General features: G+C 39.3%; 1 protein-coding gene and 1 pseudogene across 2 annotated transcripts; both read left to right on the forward strand.

Annotated features, from left to right (window-relative positions):
- Positions 1–882: 882 nt before the first annotated feature.
- LOC144660776 (uncharacterized) lies at positions 883–10,024 on the forward strand (annotated as a pseudogene). Its single transcript, XR_013572156.1, has 3 exons — positions 883–3,326; positions 5,070–5,580; positions 6,676–10,024. The product of XR_013572156.1 is annotated as an uncharacterized LOC144660776 (transcript).
- A 3,772-nt stretch (positions 10,025–13,796) lies between these two features.
- On the forward strand, positions 13,797–17,272 carry LOC144660669 (solute carrier family 35 member G1-like). The gene is made up of 3 exons (XM_078521354.1): positions 13,797–14,624; positions 15,731–15,976; positions 16,705–17,272. The coding sequence occupies exons 1-3, from the start codon at positions 13,802–13,804 to the stop codon at positions 16,932–16,934; spliced, it is 1,299 nt and encodes a 432-aa protein (XP_078377480.1). The 5' UTR covers positions 13,797–13,801; the 3' UTR covers positions 16,935–17,272.
- Positions 17,273–17,341: the final 69 nt, after the last annotated feature.

The following is a 17,341-nucleotide window of genomic DNA, read 5'->3' on the forward strand; positions in this document are numbered from 1 at the left end:
TATTAAACCAGTCGTCAAATGAAATATAGAAGTCCCTGAATAGAGAACAAGCTTTGTATGGGTTTCATATACCAAGAGAGGTATACCTAAGGAAGGCCACGAGAATTGCGACTATTGATCATCAAAGAGATACTGTCTTTACTCTACTGAGCCAGCCCAACGATTTCCCCCAACCCGGCGCCGATTTTTCAAACACCACTTAGCCTCATCCTATCCGCTCTTGGAACAACGGGGGTCTAGAATTTGCATCAGTATATTTTTATTATTCGTTGTAGCCTGCGTTGCAGAGCTAACCGCCAGTAAAATGTTTTAGGCTAAAAATGGTAACTTAATTGTGTTGGCACGATTTAACATAGGCGGGATGATGGTACTGTAGTTTTACTGATAAGAATATTTTATAAGTGTGAAGTCAAAAATAAGAACGGGATTTTCGGGTATATAGTTGGTAGACCGGAATTTTTCGGGTTCATCCTACTTTAATATTAAATGTGTCTTATTTACGCCCATTGGCAAAGAAAGCAAGTTTAAGATTTATTGGATAGCCTTTGTCACAGAGCAATGCAATGTCGGATGCCCTTATAAATGCTCAGTTCCCGGCCCTATCCCCGACCCGGGGGCAAGGAACTATTAAAGCTGCTCAGCTCATGTCAGCTGTAGCTTTCTAGAACGGGATGTGACATGCTGCATGTCGGCCCACGCGCTTTGTAATCACGGCTAATTTTATTCTAGCACGTTGCCTTTTTGACCCCCCTTTCCCGTCACCAAAAAATAACGAATTAAATAATATTTTTGCTTGATGGTTGCATATCCTAGTTGCTGCATCGGAACTCTACTACATCTCCAACAAATTATTTCTTTATCCGCAACTGAAAATCGTTTTGGATATTGTTCGAAGCAGGACTGTCTCACACCGTCGGGGAAAGTTCGCGTCATGCTCGGGTTGTCGGCGATTGTTTACGAAGACGTCATTCGCCGTAATTAGAATTCTGCTTCGCTTGCATTTGTATTTAATCGTGCATTATTCCATGGGAGTTTCGTTTTGACCATCTTCCGGGGTTCCCTATTAAATCTTGTGCAGCAAGATAACCCAAGTCATAAAGAAACATGGCAGAGAGTACACGCGAAAGCGAAAGCAATCATGGAGACGAGACAAGCGCCAACTCAACAGAATTCACTTCGCTGCCGTCGGAGTCTGAATTTTCCGCGGTTATTTTCAACAACGTTCCCGAATGTTATCCGCCTAACAGAGAGATAGAATGTCGTTACACTATAAAGTGTTCGGTAAAACCAAACTCCAGGGATTGGATTGGATTGTTTAAAGTGGGATGGCAGTCGTCGCGTGAACATTACACATACGAATGGTCGCCAATGCCAAATATTCAAGATGGCGAACAAGGAAGACCAGTCGCAAACAGAGTTGTTTTTCGTCAAAGGTATTTGCCTAAGGCTGACGACGAGTTTTATCAGTTTTGTTATGTCACGTATGCAGGCGATGTGAGAGGGGCCAGCGTTCCTTTCCAGATCAAAACCAAACCGATTGAACAAGAGGAGCTGGAGTGTTGCGAAATTGAAGATGACGAAGGAACTTCAATAATGGTCGTTAAAAACAAAACAGCCATGCTGGAGGAGTCCCTTGGCCGCGCTCTGGAAGAAAATGCTGCCTTGAAAGCAACAAATGAAACAGCGCTTGCTGATCTGGCTAATGCAAATGAGAAAGTGATGGAGTCGGAATCGCGAAAAGCAGATTTGACGGCCGCTTTGAAGGACTTTGAGAAAAAATGGCGTTAAATCTACAGCAAGCATTGGAAGAAGAACAGAGCCAAAGAAGGGACCTTGAAAGTACTACAAGCAACTTGAAATTCAGCGAAGAGAATTTGAAAAGAAGAGTTGATGAATTGATGATGATAATTGAGCAGGAGCGTGCACAGACTTCACAAGCTCAGAAAAACAAGGAAGAATTGGTGATAGAGCGCAAACAGTATATGGAGAGCATGACTGCTGATCGGCAAATGATCGAGAAGCTGCAAAGTGACCTGAAAGCCAAAGAAGATGAAATCCACGCTGTGAAGGCTCGATGTGTGGAATTGAAGACTAAAGCCAGATCAGAGTCTGCAGAATTTGCCGAGAAAATAGAGAAAGTAAACAAAGCAAATGACAGACTGCAGGAACAGCTTGTTCAGATCACAGAGGAAAATAGCCTGCTGAAAAGAAATTTAGAAGAAGAGTCAGGGCGCCTTAACAAGAAAGTCCGAGATATCTATCTTGAGCTGAAGAACAAGGATCAAGAACTTGAGAAAGCGAGAGAAGAAATCGCAAGCTGTGGGCGCAAGATCGAGGAAGTTGAAAGTGACAGGGAGGAAATTTTGAGGGATGCCTCCCATGAGGCAGACTTGCTTGGCCAGAAGATCGAAAAACTTCAAGAAGAATTAAAGGAAAAGCAAGAACTCACTTATCAACTTGAGCATGAACTGGAAGACGCCAATACCCAGCTAAACCAAGAGAAAGGAAAGACTACCGCTCTGGAAGAAGATTATGAATCAGTGATCAGAGCACTGCATGATCAGCTGGAGGGAGAGAAAGCTTTAAACCAGTCCCTGTGCTCTCAGTCTGATCGAAACTTGGCCAGTCTCCAGGGTCAAGTGCAAAAGCAGCTGGGTGCCAACATGGACCTAAGTCAGCAGTTGGAGGCAAAAAATGCGGAAATAAGGGAGCTCTGCGATGACCTGGACAACTGCAAGAGACAGCTGCAATCTGCTGAAGAGAGGGTGCAGACAGCTACAATGCAGTTGACTGCTGCTGACGTTGAAGTCAAATCGCTGAAGGTAGAGAAAGAGACACTCCAGACGACACTGACAGATACTCAGGGAGCCAGTGCCCAGTCATCAAAAAATTCAGCAGCTTCAATGTATGCCCTTCAGACTGCTCATGCTCACTTGGAGAAGAATTACCTAAAAATCAAAAAGGACATGGATGAACTATGGAGGGAAAGAAACGAGCTCAAGAGGACCATCGCAACATTCCAAGGAAATGTTCCATCAGATGATCTACGTCTGCAAATCGAAGAGATGAGAGCTTGCAATGAGGATCTGCGCATGCGACTCAACATGGGGGCTGAGGCTTTCAAGATGAAGTTTATCGAATGTCGTAAACTGGAGGAACAGTTGGATAAAGTAGCAAGGACCACGCCTGTACAGTCAGAAGAAGCTGGCTTAGGACTGGAGATGCGTGGCAAGGTTTCTAAGCTGCGAAAGGCTTTAGATGAAGAGAAGAAAGCACTGAGCATTGAAAAGAGTTTGGTGCTCCAGAAGACTGACGAGATTAACCAGGTATTTTGTCACAAGCTTTTATTAAACTTTTTTCTCTCATATGAAAACTGAATTTATAACCGTTCAATGAGATGGGCTGCAAGTTTCTCAATTCATTGCCTAATCAAGCTTAAACAACATGAAAATTGAAAAAACGATCAAGAAGACAAAATATAGTAAATTGTGAGTGCCGTTATAAGGCCTTGCACTGTATATACCGCATCCCAGTTGATGACAAAGTACTTTTACTTTAGGAACGATTTAACATGAGAGCTTGAGCAGGCAAGTTATTTTTAGGGGAAAAGGTAATGCCATCTTTTATGAGGAAATGATGTCGGCAATAGGAAATGTCGACTCGACAAAAAATATTCGCAGCTTATAGCTACTAATTAACATCTTTGCCTTTCCTTTTAACTGAAGTTATGTACATGTAAGTTATTCAACTCAAAAGGAAACATTTCCTCTAATTGTTTATGGTTGACCTCATGACCTGCAACTTCCTGTTTAATTCTCAGAAATTCAGAAACCTTGTCTTGTTTCATGTCTGTGATTGCCAAGCCTAAAATGCTTGGAATAGGATAAAATCCATTTTAGTTTGTTCTATGGTCTTTGATTGTAAAATAAACCAGGTTATCTGAGCCATTTTGCAAATGTTACTTGTCATCAGTGGCAGAATGACTTTGCACATGTATTTCATGTGATGATGTCATACATGAAGTGTCAATTTGCATGACTGGTCGTAATCAGGTGATGCTATTTATAAAAAGGATTGATGATCAAGATTTGTTTATGCCTGTGTTCTTTGATCTCTTCATTGCCATAAATTTTGCAAACCTTACAGATATGATACAGTGATATTGTAATGACTGTGATTTAGCCCTTGGGGCAAATATGAAAGTAGTATATTCAAAGTTGAACAAGATATTTCCTGTTCAATATAGAAAGCATCAAATTGTCAGACTTTTCTTGTGTAGCAAGAGTTTCCACGCAGGCTTACAAACAGTTGTAAATGTTGCATTTCCAAACTTGGGACAGTAGTGTAAATCTTGTAAAGGTACCGAGTGACAACAGTGATATAAGCAAAGATCATCGTATAGTTTTCTGCTTCATAATATGGCCATTTTGAGAGTGATTAACATATGTTGAGAATGGGAACAAAGAAAAATTAATCAGTGAGAAAATAATGTACTTCAGTGATATACAGTGTGTTTACTTCCAATAAAATGTTCCCACATTTGTTTCAGGGGCTGCAAACAATGTTTTCAAGTCAAGGCTAGGGTGGACAAAAATACAGTGAATATATGAAAATAGTCTACCAAGGCCTCAACTTGAAGCCATTGTTTGTGGGCATGGGAGGCTTATCTCTTAAAACTAACCATAAATAAAGCATGGAAATCAATAAGGCAAATTTATTTATTTATTGAATTAAAATTTTGATCACACAGCTACAACAACAACAACAACAACTTTATTTGCACCCTTACATTCAATTAAATTAACAATACAATAATAAAAGAAATTTAAGTAAAGTGCACGGCCCCCCAAAATAACCACGATTGTCTAAAAAGATTGGGCACCCATATTTTTTTTTTTTAATAAAATTTTAAAAAAAATAAAAAAAAAATAAAAATAAAAAAAAAAAAAAAAAAAAAAAAAAAAAAAAAAAAAAAAAAAAAAAAAAAAAAAAAAAAAAAAAAGCTACTGTACAATGTAAAAAAGCTACTGTAAATATTTCATTTCTGGTGTGATTTTTCTTTTACCCAGCTCAAGCTGGAAATGTCTGAGTTGAGAGAAAGAGCAGCAAACAGTGAACATGTGGAGCTTCAGAAGTCAGACCAGGACACACAAAGCCAACTTGTTGTGCAAAATCTGCTCGAAAAAGTCACACATTTGGAGAACACTCTAAAAGATGAAAAACTTGACAAGGAGAACATCATCCATGAAATAGTCAATCTACAAGAAGTCTTGAAAAACAAAGAGGAAGAGTTACAACAGGCTGCAGAGAATCTTGCAGCCATGCAAGATGCACTTTCCAAGGAACAAGCAGACAGAGAGTTACTTGGCGATCAGGCCAGAGAAAAGATTCAGGAGCATGAGGCCAGCGAGCGAAAGCTTGATCTGAAGGTCAAGGAGCTAAACAGAGAAGTGGAGAGATGGAAAAAAGAGGTTGATCTGCATGTAGAAGCAGAGTCAAGACTGATGGAAAATAGAACTGAAGGAGAAGAAATAACAGTAGAGCCTCACCCCCCACCACAGGAACCAACTCCCACACCAGGTAATATTAAAAATTTAATTTTAAGTATTTTTCTGCCTTGTGCACAGTCAAAATGAACTAGGTCATAGAATCTGATTGGCTACACAAGCAGTCCAGGGTTTGTTTCTTTTTTATGTGAACCACTTGTAATTTATTTGGACTGCTTATGCATGCTCCCATTTATTTTTAGCAGTCTTTTTCCTCTGCTAGAAAAAATAATACAAACTTACTGATAAAGCTTGTTCGATCCAGATTAGAAACATTTCAGCTTGTCTCAAGCCCTTAGCCCCAGGTGATGACCTCTGTTCTTCATCGGCTTCTGTCCTGGGCCAGTCTTCCCAGTGTCATCCAAGTGTGGCCATAATTCCTCATTTCAGCTTCTTCACCTCTTACCCAGGAGTTCTTTGGACGACCCCTCTTCCCCTTACCCTGAGGGTTCCATCACAATGTCTGCTGGGTGATGTTGTTTACCAGTTATTGTTGCTATTTTTAACAGTCATTTTTCCTCCGCTAGAAAAATGATTAGAATTAGATTTAAAATATTTATTTATTTATTTATTTATAACTAGATTAGAAATATTGACCTTGTTAAATTTTTGCTCATTGGTGAACATAGTCTTTGTCTCGGCCCACGTAAACATAAGGAAAGGAACTGGAAAATAAGTTTAACATCTGGACCTCGTGCTTGGTCAACATATGTATACAAATGTACATGTATACAACTGTATACATTTTGTATACAACTGTATACATTTATGTGTCTACTGATAACCAATGGCAGCACTTGAGTTTAGTAGACACTACTCTGTGTATTATGGTATCATTATTTTGTAGAAGGCTTCTCAGAAAATACCAGGATCCCATTAGGAAGAGAGAAAGGTTAATGATGACCAGAAAAAAAAATATTGTTAGGACAAGCTTTGGGGATGTACCCCTTTTCAGCGATTGACTTCATTGCCTAAACAAAACAAAAAATATATTATATTCTAAGAAGTGATATGTACTGGTGTTTTTATAATTTGATTGTGAAATTGTAAATTATTTTATAAGTAAAAGCTACTCTAGTTTGTACATTTCTGTATCATTATATAATGTTTTTATGCTGCTTGTTTACAGTTACAGGTATGTTCCCAGTCCGTGGCATACGTCCATTCTGGCAGCGTCCCCCTCCTGTGCCTGTTCCGATGCCAGTTCCAGGCTGCCCGCAGCCGTGGGTCTACGTTCAACACCAACCACAGCAGCAACATGAGCAAGGCCCACCAGCTGAGGTCCCCTCTCAGCCCCCTATTGCCCCAGTACAGACCCAGCAACCAAGTGCCCCAACACCAGAAGCTGAGGTCCCTCAATGTCCGGTTTGTAAGGCACTTTTGCCTCCAAGTGTAAACAGAGATGAGCATGTTAATGGTCATTTTGAATAAGCTAAAATGATATTTACTTACATTTTTGTAACCATGTATTATTGGGAAAAAATTAATGTGATATAGTTGCAAATTAAATTGTTTAATTTGGAGTTTAATCAAGTACTTTAAGTATACTTTTTGCATGAATTGTTTCATATCAGCAGAAATGTTTAACATTGCATAGCATGACATATTTATGTACAGTGCAGCTCAGAAATATGTAGTTATTGAGTTATAAATTAATTGTTGAAATAGTGTATGAATTTAACATATAGCCTTTTTATTCCTTCCCATATCATAAACTGACACAAGCAGTTCTTGATCAGTAGTTGTACATGTACCTTTTTGCCATAAGTTAGAAATAAATTGATTGTATGCCAATTAGAAAGAAAGTGTACTTAAAACTCAGATACGTGCAGTAAGATTTACTAGTCTGTAGGGCAGATTAGGATGTCAGGCAACTTGGATGATGAATAAGTGTAGTTATGATACATGTTTAGTGGTGTGTTTAGTTAAGTAAAATATGTTTTTTACGCTATATTTGATGTATACAGTATAATTTAATTAATTTAATATTAAGTTCAGTTTTCATTAAATGGCAGATCCCAAGTAGAATCAAGGGAAATAAAATTAACAAAATACTAAGAGAACAGTAGTTTGTGTTATTGTAACATTTAATATTAACCCAGATCAATTTGTCATTTATCAGTATTCTAACTACATGTACACTACATTAACATGTAGTAGAGCAAGGAAGACCCTTGTAGCTTTACTGTACAGCTCTTCAATAGGGTCTAAATATCCACTTAAAGAGTCATTCTGTGACAACAGAAGAAGTCCCTTTTACAACTAGACAGACACATTTAAAGAGATCATAAGACTAACATCTAGCAAGAATTTAAACAGTAAAATAATGTTATTCTAATGAACACAAACTGGAATCTGTTGGGTAGTCTGGAGCTAGGTTGTAGTTTCTCACTGTACTGTTGGGCCGGGTTGTACGAAAGGCGATTAACGCTAACCCAGGATTAAAAGATGATTGAGGTTTTAATTTCTCTTGTTTTAAAGGGTTTTCCATAGCTAATGTTTTGTTAAGTTTGAGATTGGTCCATGTCAAAACTGGGGGACAGAAAATATTAACAGAAAACCTCAACGAAATGTTATAAAATTGAAATCAAATTTCACACTAATCCTGGATTAGCTTAATTGTGCTTTGAACAACCGGGCCTTGGTCTCTAGAAGCTAAAGGAACACCATTATCTGGTCATTTTAATTCCAAATCAACTCCCAAATTTTCCATATATAGTGTTTATCATACATGTGTAATAAAGCAATGTCTTACTTGATGATCAAGTTCCAGATCTTAATGACCTGGCAACACACGACTTTGTTGTAGAATTTGGGATTGAATCACTGTAATGTCATTGATCAAAGCAAGTGATTGCAGCGAACCTTATAACTGCACTTGCAAACTTTTCATTATTTCTTCATTGTACCTGCACCTGCATTGCACTTATGCATCCAGTCCCTTTCAGTTTGTAGATCACACGCTTAGATTTCCTGAGGTTTAGACTTAGAAGCCAACAGAGATCATTGGCTAGGACAGTTAGAACAGTTAAACGTACATGTAATCACAGCCCAGGGGGGGTACTCCGGCTTGTTAATGACGGGGATGATTGAAGGATTTTTTTGGGTTTGAAATTTTCGATTCCGGGATTTTTTTGGATTGGAGAATTTGGCAAGTATTTTTTTGGGTGACTTGATTTAGATAGAGGATTTTTGGGGGTATTAAAAACGAACTAAAGTGCCTTGGCATAGCCTTGGCGTATTAATGGTATCATGAATAAACAAAACGAGTGTTCTTTATGTTATGTTATTGCCCCTCCTGGCAGTTTAGGGGTGATTTGACAAGGGATTTTTTGGGGGGTTATTTTTTGGTCCAGGGATTTTTTGGGGTAATGTCGGAAGACTTGGGGATTTTTTGGGTCCTGAGTTTTGCCTCCATTCGATCATCCCTTGCATTTACAAGCCGGAGTAGCCCCCCTGGGAATCACAGAAAGGTTTTTTTTATATTAATCTGAGATTAACTTTTTTGGGGGTGAGCTAGCATCCCATTCTAAATGGGAAGCAATATTCCTTGTCATTTATGCAACAGAAATTGGAGTTCAGTAATGGCACTGGTGTGCCATCTGAGTTCATCAATCCCTCTGATTGGAGGAGACTTTTGATTAACTAGGACTTTACTCATTTTTTCCCTAGGCTCCACTTACTTAGTAGTATTGTTGGTCACAAGGGTTAGCTTAGTCTATTTTCTTAACCATTTGGGGTTTGTCACACAGCAGTTTTTCAGAAATAAGCATTGCGTGACATGTTAGATATTAATCTGAGGTTAACATTTTTGGGGTGGGCTTGCTTCCCATTCTAGAGGAGAAGCAGTACTCCTTGTCATTTATGCTACAGAGATTAGAGTCAGTGGCAGCGCTAGTGCATGCCATCTCAGTCCACCAATCCCTCAGATTGGAACAGACTTTGCTTGACTATAACTCAACTCATTCTTTTCTGTGACTCCACTAACCTAGTAATATTGGTCACAAGGTTCAGTTTAGTCTAATTTTTTTTAAACCATTTGTGGGTTTGTCACTCAACAATTCTTTGGAAAGAAGCATCGCGTGACATCCCTGTCAAGGGAGGGTGCTATTGGAAAAAAGGGTTACTTCCCTTGGGAGGGTGTTTTGGCTCAGGGGTGAGGGGGTTGCCTTGGTGCTGTTAATCAAACAGTACTTTCTATTGATCTATTAAACGTTTTTGATAATTATTATAACACTAAGGGTTGTTCTCCATTTACATGTATGATTTTAGTAGCACTAAAGAACTAAAAATAATTATTATTTCAGTCTAAACGTGTTTCATAATTATATCACTAAGGGTTGTTCTCCATTTACATGTATGATTTCAGTGGTATTAAAGAACTAAAAATAATTATTATTCAGACCAATTTCAAGATAAGCTTTCAGGTGTTTTAGATTAGAACACTGCATTGTATTAAAACAAAATAGTTAACTTTATGCAGTCACTATTTTTTTTTGTACATACTGAAATATGATAGAGAACATTCATGAAGGCCATATTGATTTTCTGAAACAACAAGAAACTTTTTTGAGTTTGAAAAGTACTCATTTTCTAAAGAAAGAAAATTCATTGTTTGGAATTGCCAATATGACCGCCATGATGTTCAAGGGTAGCGTTAGTTACCGAATACTTTTGGTAAACAGAAACAAAAAAATATATAATTTGGGCAAGGAGTAGAACTTGCATGGCCTAACTGTGAGAATTTGATCATAGTTCTAAAAATCGTTCATTAATCGTAGGCCGTTTAGTTTAGTTACGGGCCTTTTGACGACAGCTGGAACGTCTTTAACTTGCTAATAATTTTTTTAAGATCTTCAGTGCTAAATAGTCTCTTTCACAGCCGTTTTGTGGATTGTCACACAATCCTCCTCTTTCTCCTAGCGTGATAAAGAAGCGTTGCGTGACAAACCTTATAACGGCTGGAGAGGATAGAAGTGATTCTAGCTTGATAAGCTTGCAACATAATTACAGCACAAGTCCTTCAAGCGTTTCATTTGTACGTATATTGGGGAGGGGGGTGAAAGTAAATTCACATGCGAATTATTGTATCATTAGCATGAAGTTGATGAAGTTACGTTTTCAGGCAGATATTAACTTTATTACTCAGAGTTAATTAAAAACTGTAAATTCTTAGCTAATCTGAGTAATAAACAAGGGTTTTCTCTTGTATCTTGTCGTTAATTCACTATAAAACGTTCCTTGTAGTTGAGGGGCTCACATCCTAGGGCTAGGCACACACTGAGAAATTAGGATCCAATTTTGTACCCCATCTCGCCCCAATAGTCTACGGACCCCTGCCCTTTTTTTTCATCCATGTATACTTAGCAAAATAACAACGATCACGCCAAAATTAAAAAAAAATGAAGTGCTGTGTGCAAGTATAAGTCAAAATAATGTGAACTGACAGTGCACGGTAGAATAACGTATAAATAAGAACAGAAGAGTTACGAAAAGTGCGTGTGCAAGGCTTGATAGATCCCACTTATAGTTGAAACCAGAGGTGATAACTCCGGATCCAGGAGTCGGCAACAAATTTCACTGTTATAGTGCACTCCTCTCCTACGTGCGTACCAAGTGTATAAATGGATTGGGGGGGGGGGGGGACTGTGGTGGACAAGCATCGCATCCAGGGGGAATAGAAATACTCTAAGTTGTGCTTGTAGAAATTTTCGTCACCACCTTACTGTTGGTTTGCCAACCTCAGCTAATCACAGCCTCGGTGCAGTTTATTTCGGAACCTGGCTACTTTGCCGCCCTCCCAGGTTAACCTAATTTTTGATCTGCCAAGCAGTGGCCATGGGAAACCAATGTAAACGTGAAAACATGTCAAACCATCAAAAACAAGGTGACAATGGAATGGGGAAATATGTAATTTTTTGTGTATTTCGTGTGCACAAGAATGCAGAAACTTTGGTGCGCGCATGCGCATGCCTTTAACTTTCGAAACCTTGTTTTGAATTTGCTGCGTTTTTCCTGGTTTGTGACGTCATTCTACTTGTACTGTGCGCATTTCCGTGACGACGAGGTTATGCTCTGTGTACACAGGAAATAAAATCAAGGCTGAAAATAAATAAAAAATCTTATCTTATAAATAAAAAAATTTTATCCAATAAAATAAAGTGCGAAACAAGTGAAATGTCTTTATATAAGATATATGAGTGGACCTCAGTTGTGTTTTTTTTTTGGGGGGGGGGGGGGAGGGGGGATAATAATAAATAGTCATTACGTATAGTTTTCTCTTCGCTTCTCTGAAGTAACGTCTTCTGATATATTACTGTTTCAGAACGTAACCGCATTTCAGCCATCACTGACCTTGGCTTTTTCTGCTTCACATTATGTATTCGATGGTATCCCACAAAAACTAAAAGCCGCAGAAACGTTCTGTGAAGGATCTGATACTGTACTGAAACACGAGGAAGGCAGTGCCTGGAGCGGAACTCTTCAACGGATGTCTACCAGACTTCCACAAGCTATCTAGAAGGTGATAAAACAAACGATGGTTTCGTGAACCGTAAATTTAATGTCAAAATAGGGAGGTATAAATTAAAACATTAACGAGGGTAACAGGGACAATATCGTTTGGTGTGGAAAGTGAAATAAATGCTGTTTCTTTCCTCGTAAAACGCACTCTGTTACCGTAAAAGACACTCTTTACCTGTCTCTACTTTTAGAAGAAGAAGAAATATCGTTTATTATTAAAAAATTTTTACATTTGGCAGTCCTTAGATTGATTTACTGTTAAATAAAAAAAAAATTTTTTTTTTAAAAAATTTAAAAAAAATATTAAAAATTTTTTAAATTAAAATTTATTAAAAAATTTAAAAAAAATCTTTTTTAATAGAACATTTCTTAAACTGAAAGCTTTTTAAGGCCTAGTTCTATTCTTCAAATATCCCGTTAATCTCCGGGAAGAAAAGGGAAAATCGTTAAAAAGAAAAGAAATGAGATCAGAACAGTATTAAATACATTATTCTCAAACTGAAGTCAAATTACATTTAAGGTGGTTCTTTCAAGGGGCTGCTACTTTTTTTTGGGGGGGGGGGGTAGAAACTTTTAAACTTTACGGTAAATTGTATGTAGAAGTACGAGCCGTAGTTGAGTAATCAGTGTCTGTTTTTAATTTTCCATGGGCCGTTTCCTGTCACTTGGTGGGGAAATATGATGAACTAGAAATAACCGTTTTGTTTTCCGTGAAAAGTGCCATAGCCTACGTGATATACGTAGAAATTAAAGGAAAGGGAGAATGGGAACTTGGACGCAAAATGGGAACGCGAAAAGCCGCGATCGACAGTGGTAGGTGGGTTCTCCATTTTCTTGCTCGCACCCAACTGAAATTTAATATTTCCTTTCTCTCACCCCTTTCTAAACCTGTCATGCGGACTTGAAGTAATCTAGAGCCCCTCCGATCTCAAAGCCAATAAATTCAATCAGAGAAACAAGTAGTTTTTGTCTCCAAGATTTGGCTAAGTCCGCTGTTTCCCAGACGCAAGATCGACGGCAAACATTCTCGACCCCAGAGCACTTCTCTTTGCGCATGACTGACGGCGAGAAGAGCTCTGGGAAACTCCACGCAAGCGAGCCAAAATCTGGCACGATGACTCATTGCGCACGCTCCACATTTATTCACCAGAGACTAGACTCTGCGTTTTATGCAAATTTAGATCGTGTCACGTTATATTGTAATCAGTACTGTTTTTGGACGATTGTCTGTTGTTAAACATCGTTCCCATTCATTAGAATATGCTTTCTATTTGAGTAATGGAAGAATTCTCCGAGACTGTTGATATCGTCTCCAAACAGAAATACATCCGAAAACAACACATATTACGATTGCGTGCACAATCTTTGATTTGCATAAAGCACAAACATTCAATTCCCAGGGCCAGGAAACCACCGACGCACATAAATTTTGGCGGGTACAGATTGACCAATCAGAGGTGTTTTCATTGTTCAACGAACCAAATGATAATAGGTTGTTCCAGGGTTGCCCAGAGCTCTTCTCGCCGTCAGTCATGCGCAAAAGAGAAGTGCTCTGTTTGGGTCGAGAATGCGTTGCAAACTGAGTGATATGACGTATTCCTGGCAACGATAGGCCGAAGTGACAACCGTCGGAGTCGTTCGTGAAGTTTGTGGTGAATCGGAACTCTTCGGGAACTACGAAGATAGCACTGAATTTTTCTTGATAATTTAATTCAAATTCAATCTTCATTGCAATGACGTTCGTTCTCTCACTGCACATTTTTCTGGCTTCTTATTTGCGCAATAAAAATGCTTGCTCTGTCGGCGAAGAACAAAGTAACCGAAAGCAAAGCACAATGTGCTCGCCATTTTCGACCGCTTTTTGGCGAAATTCTCTGAGCAGTTATCAAAATTTAGATCGAACCCAAAGAGATTCGCGACTTGGCAGTATCCATGAAGAAACAGACGATCATGTTTTGTTCGATAAAGACAGCGAAAGCTTTCGCAATTTCGCATCTCCGAAGCAAATCCTTAGCCATACGTGGAGAGAGCGCTTGGCAGAGAAACTTCCCCTTTGGCAAAATCGGCAGGCGCTCGCTCCAAAATCACCAGCCCGCTGCACGGCTCGTTGCAGTTGTTTCAAATCTGGCCTCGGCCTTTTCCTAACCATAGCATCCGGGATCATGTTTGCGATCGCCTCGCTATTCGTCAAGCTTTCCAACACAACGATTCCCGCATTTGAAATTGTCTTCTTTCGCTTGATCATCCAAACTCTGCTTGTTCTTCCCGCTGCCATCTGGGCCCAGGCTGACTTGCTGGGCGAGAAAAAACACAGGCCCTACCTGGTGTGCTTTGGTGCGGTCAACTTCGCCTCCATTTCTTGTATCTACGGCTCGTTTACCAAGCTGCCTTTGGGAGACGCAACCGTTTGTATATCCACCACACCAATCTTCACTGCGCTGGTGGCGTACGTTTTCCTGAAAGAGTCTTGGCATATCTTCGACGCAGTGGCGACTTTTATCTGCCTCGGTGGAGTGATTCTGATAACGAGGCCAACATTTATCTTCGGTTCAACAGGTAAATATATATGAACTAGACACAAAAATTAACCTGCAACCCTATTTTCTGGACGAGAAGGACAAGTTAATATAGCCACTTCCTCAGTTCTTTACAGCGTGAAGTGAGCGCTTCAATGATAGAAACCACCATGATTTTTTTTGTTATTTTAACTACCTTATTGTTCATTTTCGCGGGACTTAATTTTCGCGATTTTTTGAAAATTGCGAAATTACAGACCCGCGAAAATTATTTTTTTACGTTTTTTATTGTATTTTTTATGCTAATTACGTATTTTTGGCCAAATCGCGGGAATTAAGTCCCGTGAAATATGCCCGTTCCATTTTCGCGATATTAAGTTCCCGCGAAAATAAGTAACAATAAGGTATTCTTTGCAAATTCTCAAGTAAGTGTTTTGTGCGTGGATGCGAAGATCATTTCGCTAACTATTTTTAGGTGAACTGACGCCTTGAGTAATGTAAGGTAAATTCTGTCTTCTAACCAAAGGTTCTAGTTATCAAGCCGGCTTAAGGCAAAGTAAAAAAATACATTATTATTTGTTATTGGAAAAGTTGGAACGAACAGAAACCAATGCAACAACAGGCGTAATTTTCGCTTTGTACCCTGTTGAAAATTCTGTAAGACATGGCTTTTGTCTGCGTTTTGATACAAAATCAGGCCGAAGTTTTAAAGTATTGGTACTCTAGGTCTGTACTGGATAGGTCAATTACCTTGCAGGATTTATTTTCAAGCACGGTTCGCTTCTGGAGCCGAATTTGACGACGGAGAAAAAAGCATCCGGCGGTATTCGAACGACAAAATGTAAGGAATGCAACAAAATAATAAAAAAAACGCCCACCCACTCTCTTCTTTTTATAGAAATCCGGACGAGAAACATATTTTCTACTAGAATTGGCCTTACAGCACCGGTTTTCGTAGCCTGAATCAACTAGAAATATTATCAGGATTATTAGGGTTATTCCTTAGGGTAAAGAAAACGGTTTTATTCACACGTCAGTTAAGGTCAGATATAAAGCAAATTTTGGGCGTCTAAATGTCCAATACGTGCACGATATAAACTTCCAGAAACTATAATGTTAAAAATCCTTGTTTTTCCTTGAATGCAGCCGATCTACCCAGCCACGTGACTGAGGCGTCTCGTTTGATTGGCTATGGCGTGGCGCTGTCTGGAGCTGTAGTCCAATCACTGACGTTCGTCATGGTCCGACGTGTCGGCGGCTCTGTCAGTTTCTACACCAATGTGTTTTATTTTGGTTGGTGCAGTGCTCTGTTGTCCGGCTTTACCATGTTCGTCTTTCAAAAACCTGTTATTCCGGATTGCGGTGCGGCCAGATGGTTCCTTATTGGAGTGGGTAAGAAATTGATGCTAAGTTTTCGAATTTTAAAGCAGTTTGATGAGCATATCGGTTTTTGAAGTAAAGGCTTGTACGTAGCCAGTGTTAAGCGCAGAAAAAGTCGCGAATACCTTATGTGCTGAGGGGAAAACATCTCCGCTCTAATTGGTTAAAGAAAGCTGTAAATCGGAACTTGAAGTGAAAACGGGCAACCGGTCACAAACGCGGGAAAATGCCAGAAAGCCACTCTTCAAGGTTTGTTGCCTTTATTTCTGATTGGTTAAAAAGGCATTGTTCTGATTGGTTCGTGAACCTTTTTGTATGATTGTTTTAACAGATCAGAAAGCTCGACAAAAATAAAGCAAACGCTAACTGTTCATCACAACTAGGGCTTTCCCAAAGATGCTCGGAAACTTTTGGTGCATTTTTCATCTTTTTAGCAACGTTTTCCTTTTCGAGCAACCTTTTACAATTTTTAGCAACTTTTTGCAATTTTAAGACCGAAGATTTTCCGAGTGTTGTTCGAAGGCCAGTACATATTTCCGAGAAAGTTCAGAAGATGCTTCGGAAACTCGCCAGATTCGAGCAACGTTTTGAATTCAGTTTGCAACAACTTTTGAGCAACTTTTTAAGAAATTTAGAGCAACCTTTTAGGAAATTTCCGAGCATTTTTGGGACAGCGCTACTCAAAACCATGGTTGACAAAAAAGCTTACTTGATTCTGTTTCATTTGCATCTTCTCGCAGCTCTTTGCGGTGTGTTTGGCAGTTTCTGTTTGAATCGAGGTCTTCAGCTGGAAAAGGCAGCCCCTGCAGCGCTGATGAGGAATGTTGACATCTTGTTGGCGTTTCTGTTTGATTACGCCTTTTTCGGACAGCAGCCGAGCCTCCTCACCCTACTGGGGGGCTTGCTTGTGGTGCTGTCAACTGGTGGAGTGGCACTGGCCAAGTGGTGGGGATCACGTGACACTTTGTAAAATGACTGAATTGAATGTCTGAATTCTGATACTGCGCGGGGAAACGGTTTTCTTAGATTTTTTCTGATAATATCTTAAAGAGTATTTTAATGAACTGTGATTTGGCTAGCCTGCGAATACAGCCGGATTGGAGCGTGAGAGGCGGCTGTATTCGCAGGCTATGATTTGGCATTTTTTGTTGTTTGCCGTGAAAAGTAAAATGCTCTTTTTGCGTGAAACAAAGTGATCTACTAAATAGTTGGCAAGCCCTGTTTAACCGTATATAATTGTGAGGCATGATCTAAACACCCTCTCCCCCTTGTTCACCCTTTAAGATAGGATGAAGTTGCTCTCTTTTTTAGATCCCAGTTAACTAGTCAAGAAGCTGCTTGCTGTTTCTAATAGAACAGAGGAAACTCTGAAAACAG

Source organism: Oculina patagonica, chromosome 7 (assembly GCF_052425735.1).
Source record: "Oculina patagonica isolate OP01 chromosome 7, crgOcupat, whole genome shotgun sequence".
Classification (NCBI taxonomy): Eukaryota; Metazoa; Cnidaria; class Anthozoa; order Scleractinia; family Oculinidae; genus Oculina; species Oculina patagonica.

What these genes read in the sequence shown, in the direction of transcription:
- LOC144660669 (XM_078521354.1), top strand. Translation starts at nt 13,802, where the DNA reads ATGACGTTCGTTCTCTCACTGCACATTTTTCTGGCTTCTTATTTGCGC. An exon ending in ATTTATCTTCGGTTCAACAG is followed by an intron (nt 14,625 to 15,730) that starts GTAAATATATAT and finishes CCTTGAATGCAG; the next exon opens with CCGATCTACCCAGCCACGTG. An exon ending in ATGGTTCCTTATTGGAGTGG is followed by an intron (nt 15,977 to 16,704) that starts GTAAGAAATTGA and finishes ATCTTCTCGCAG; the next exon opens with CTCTTTGCGGTGTGTTTGGC.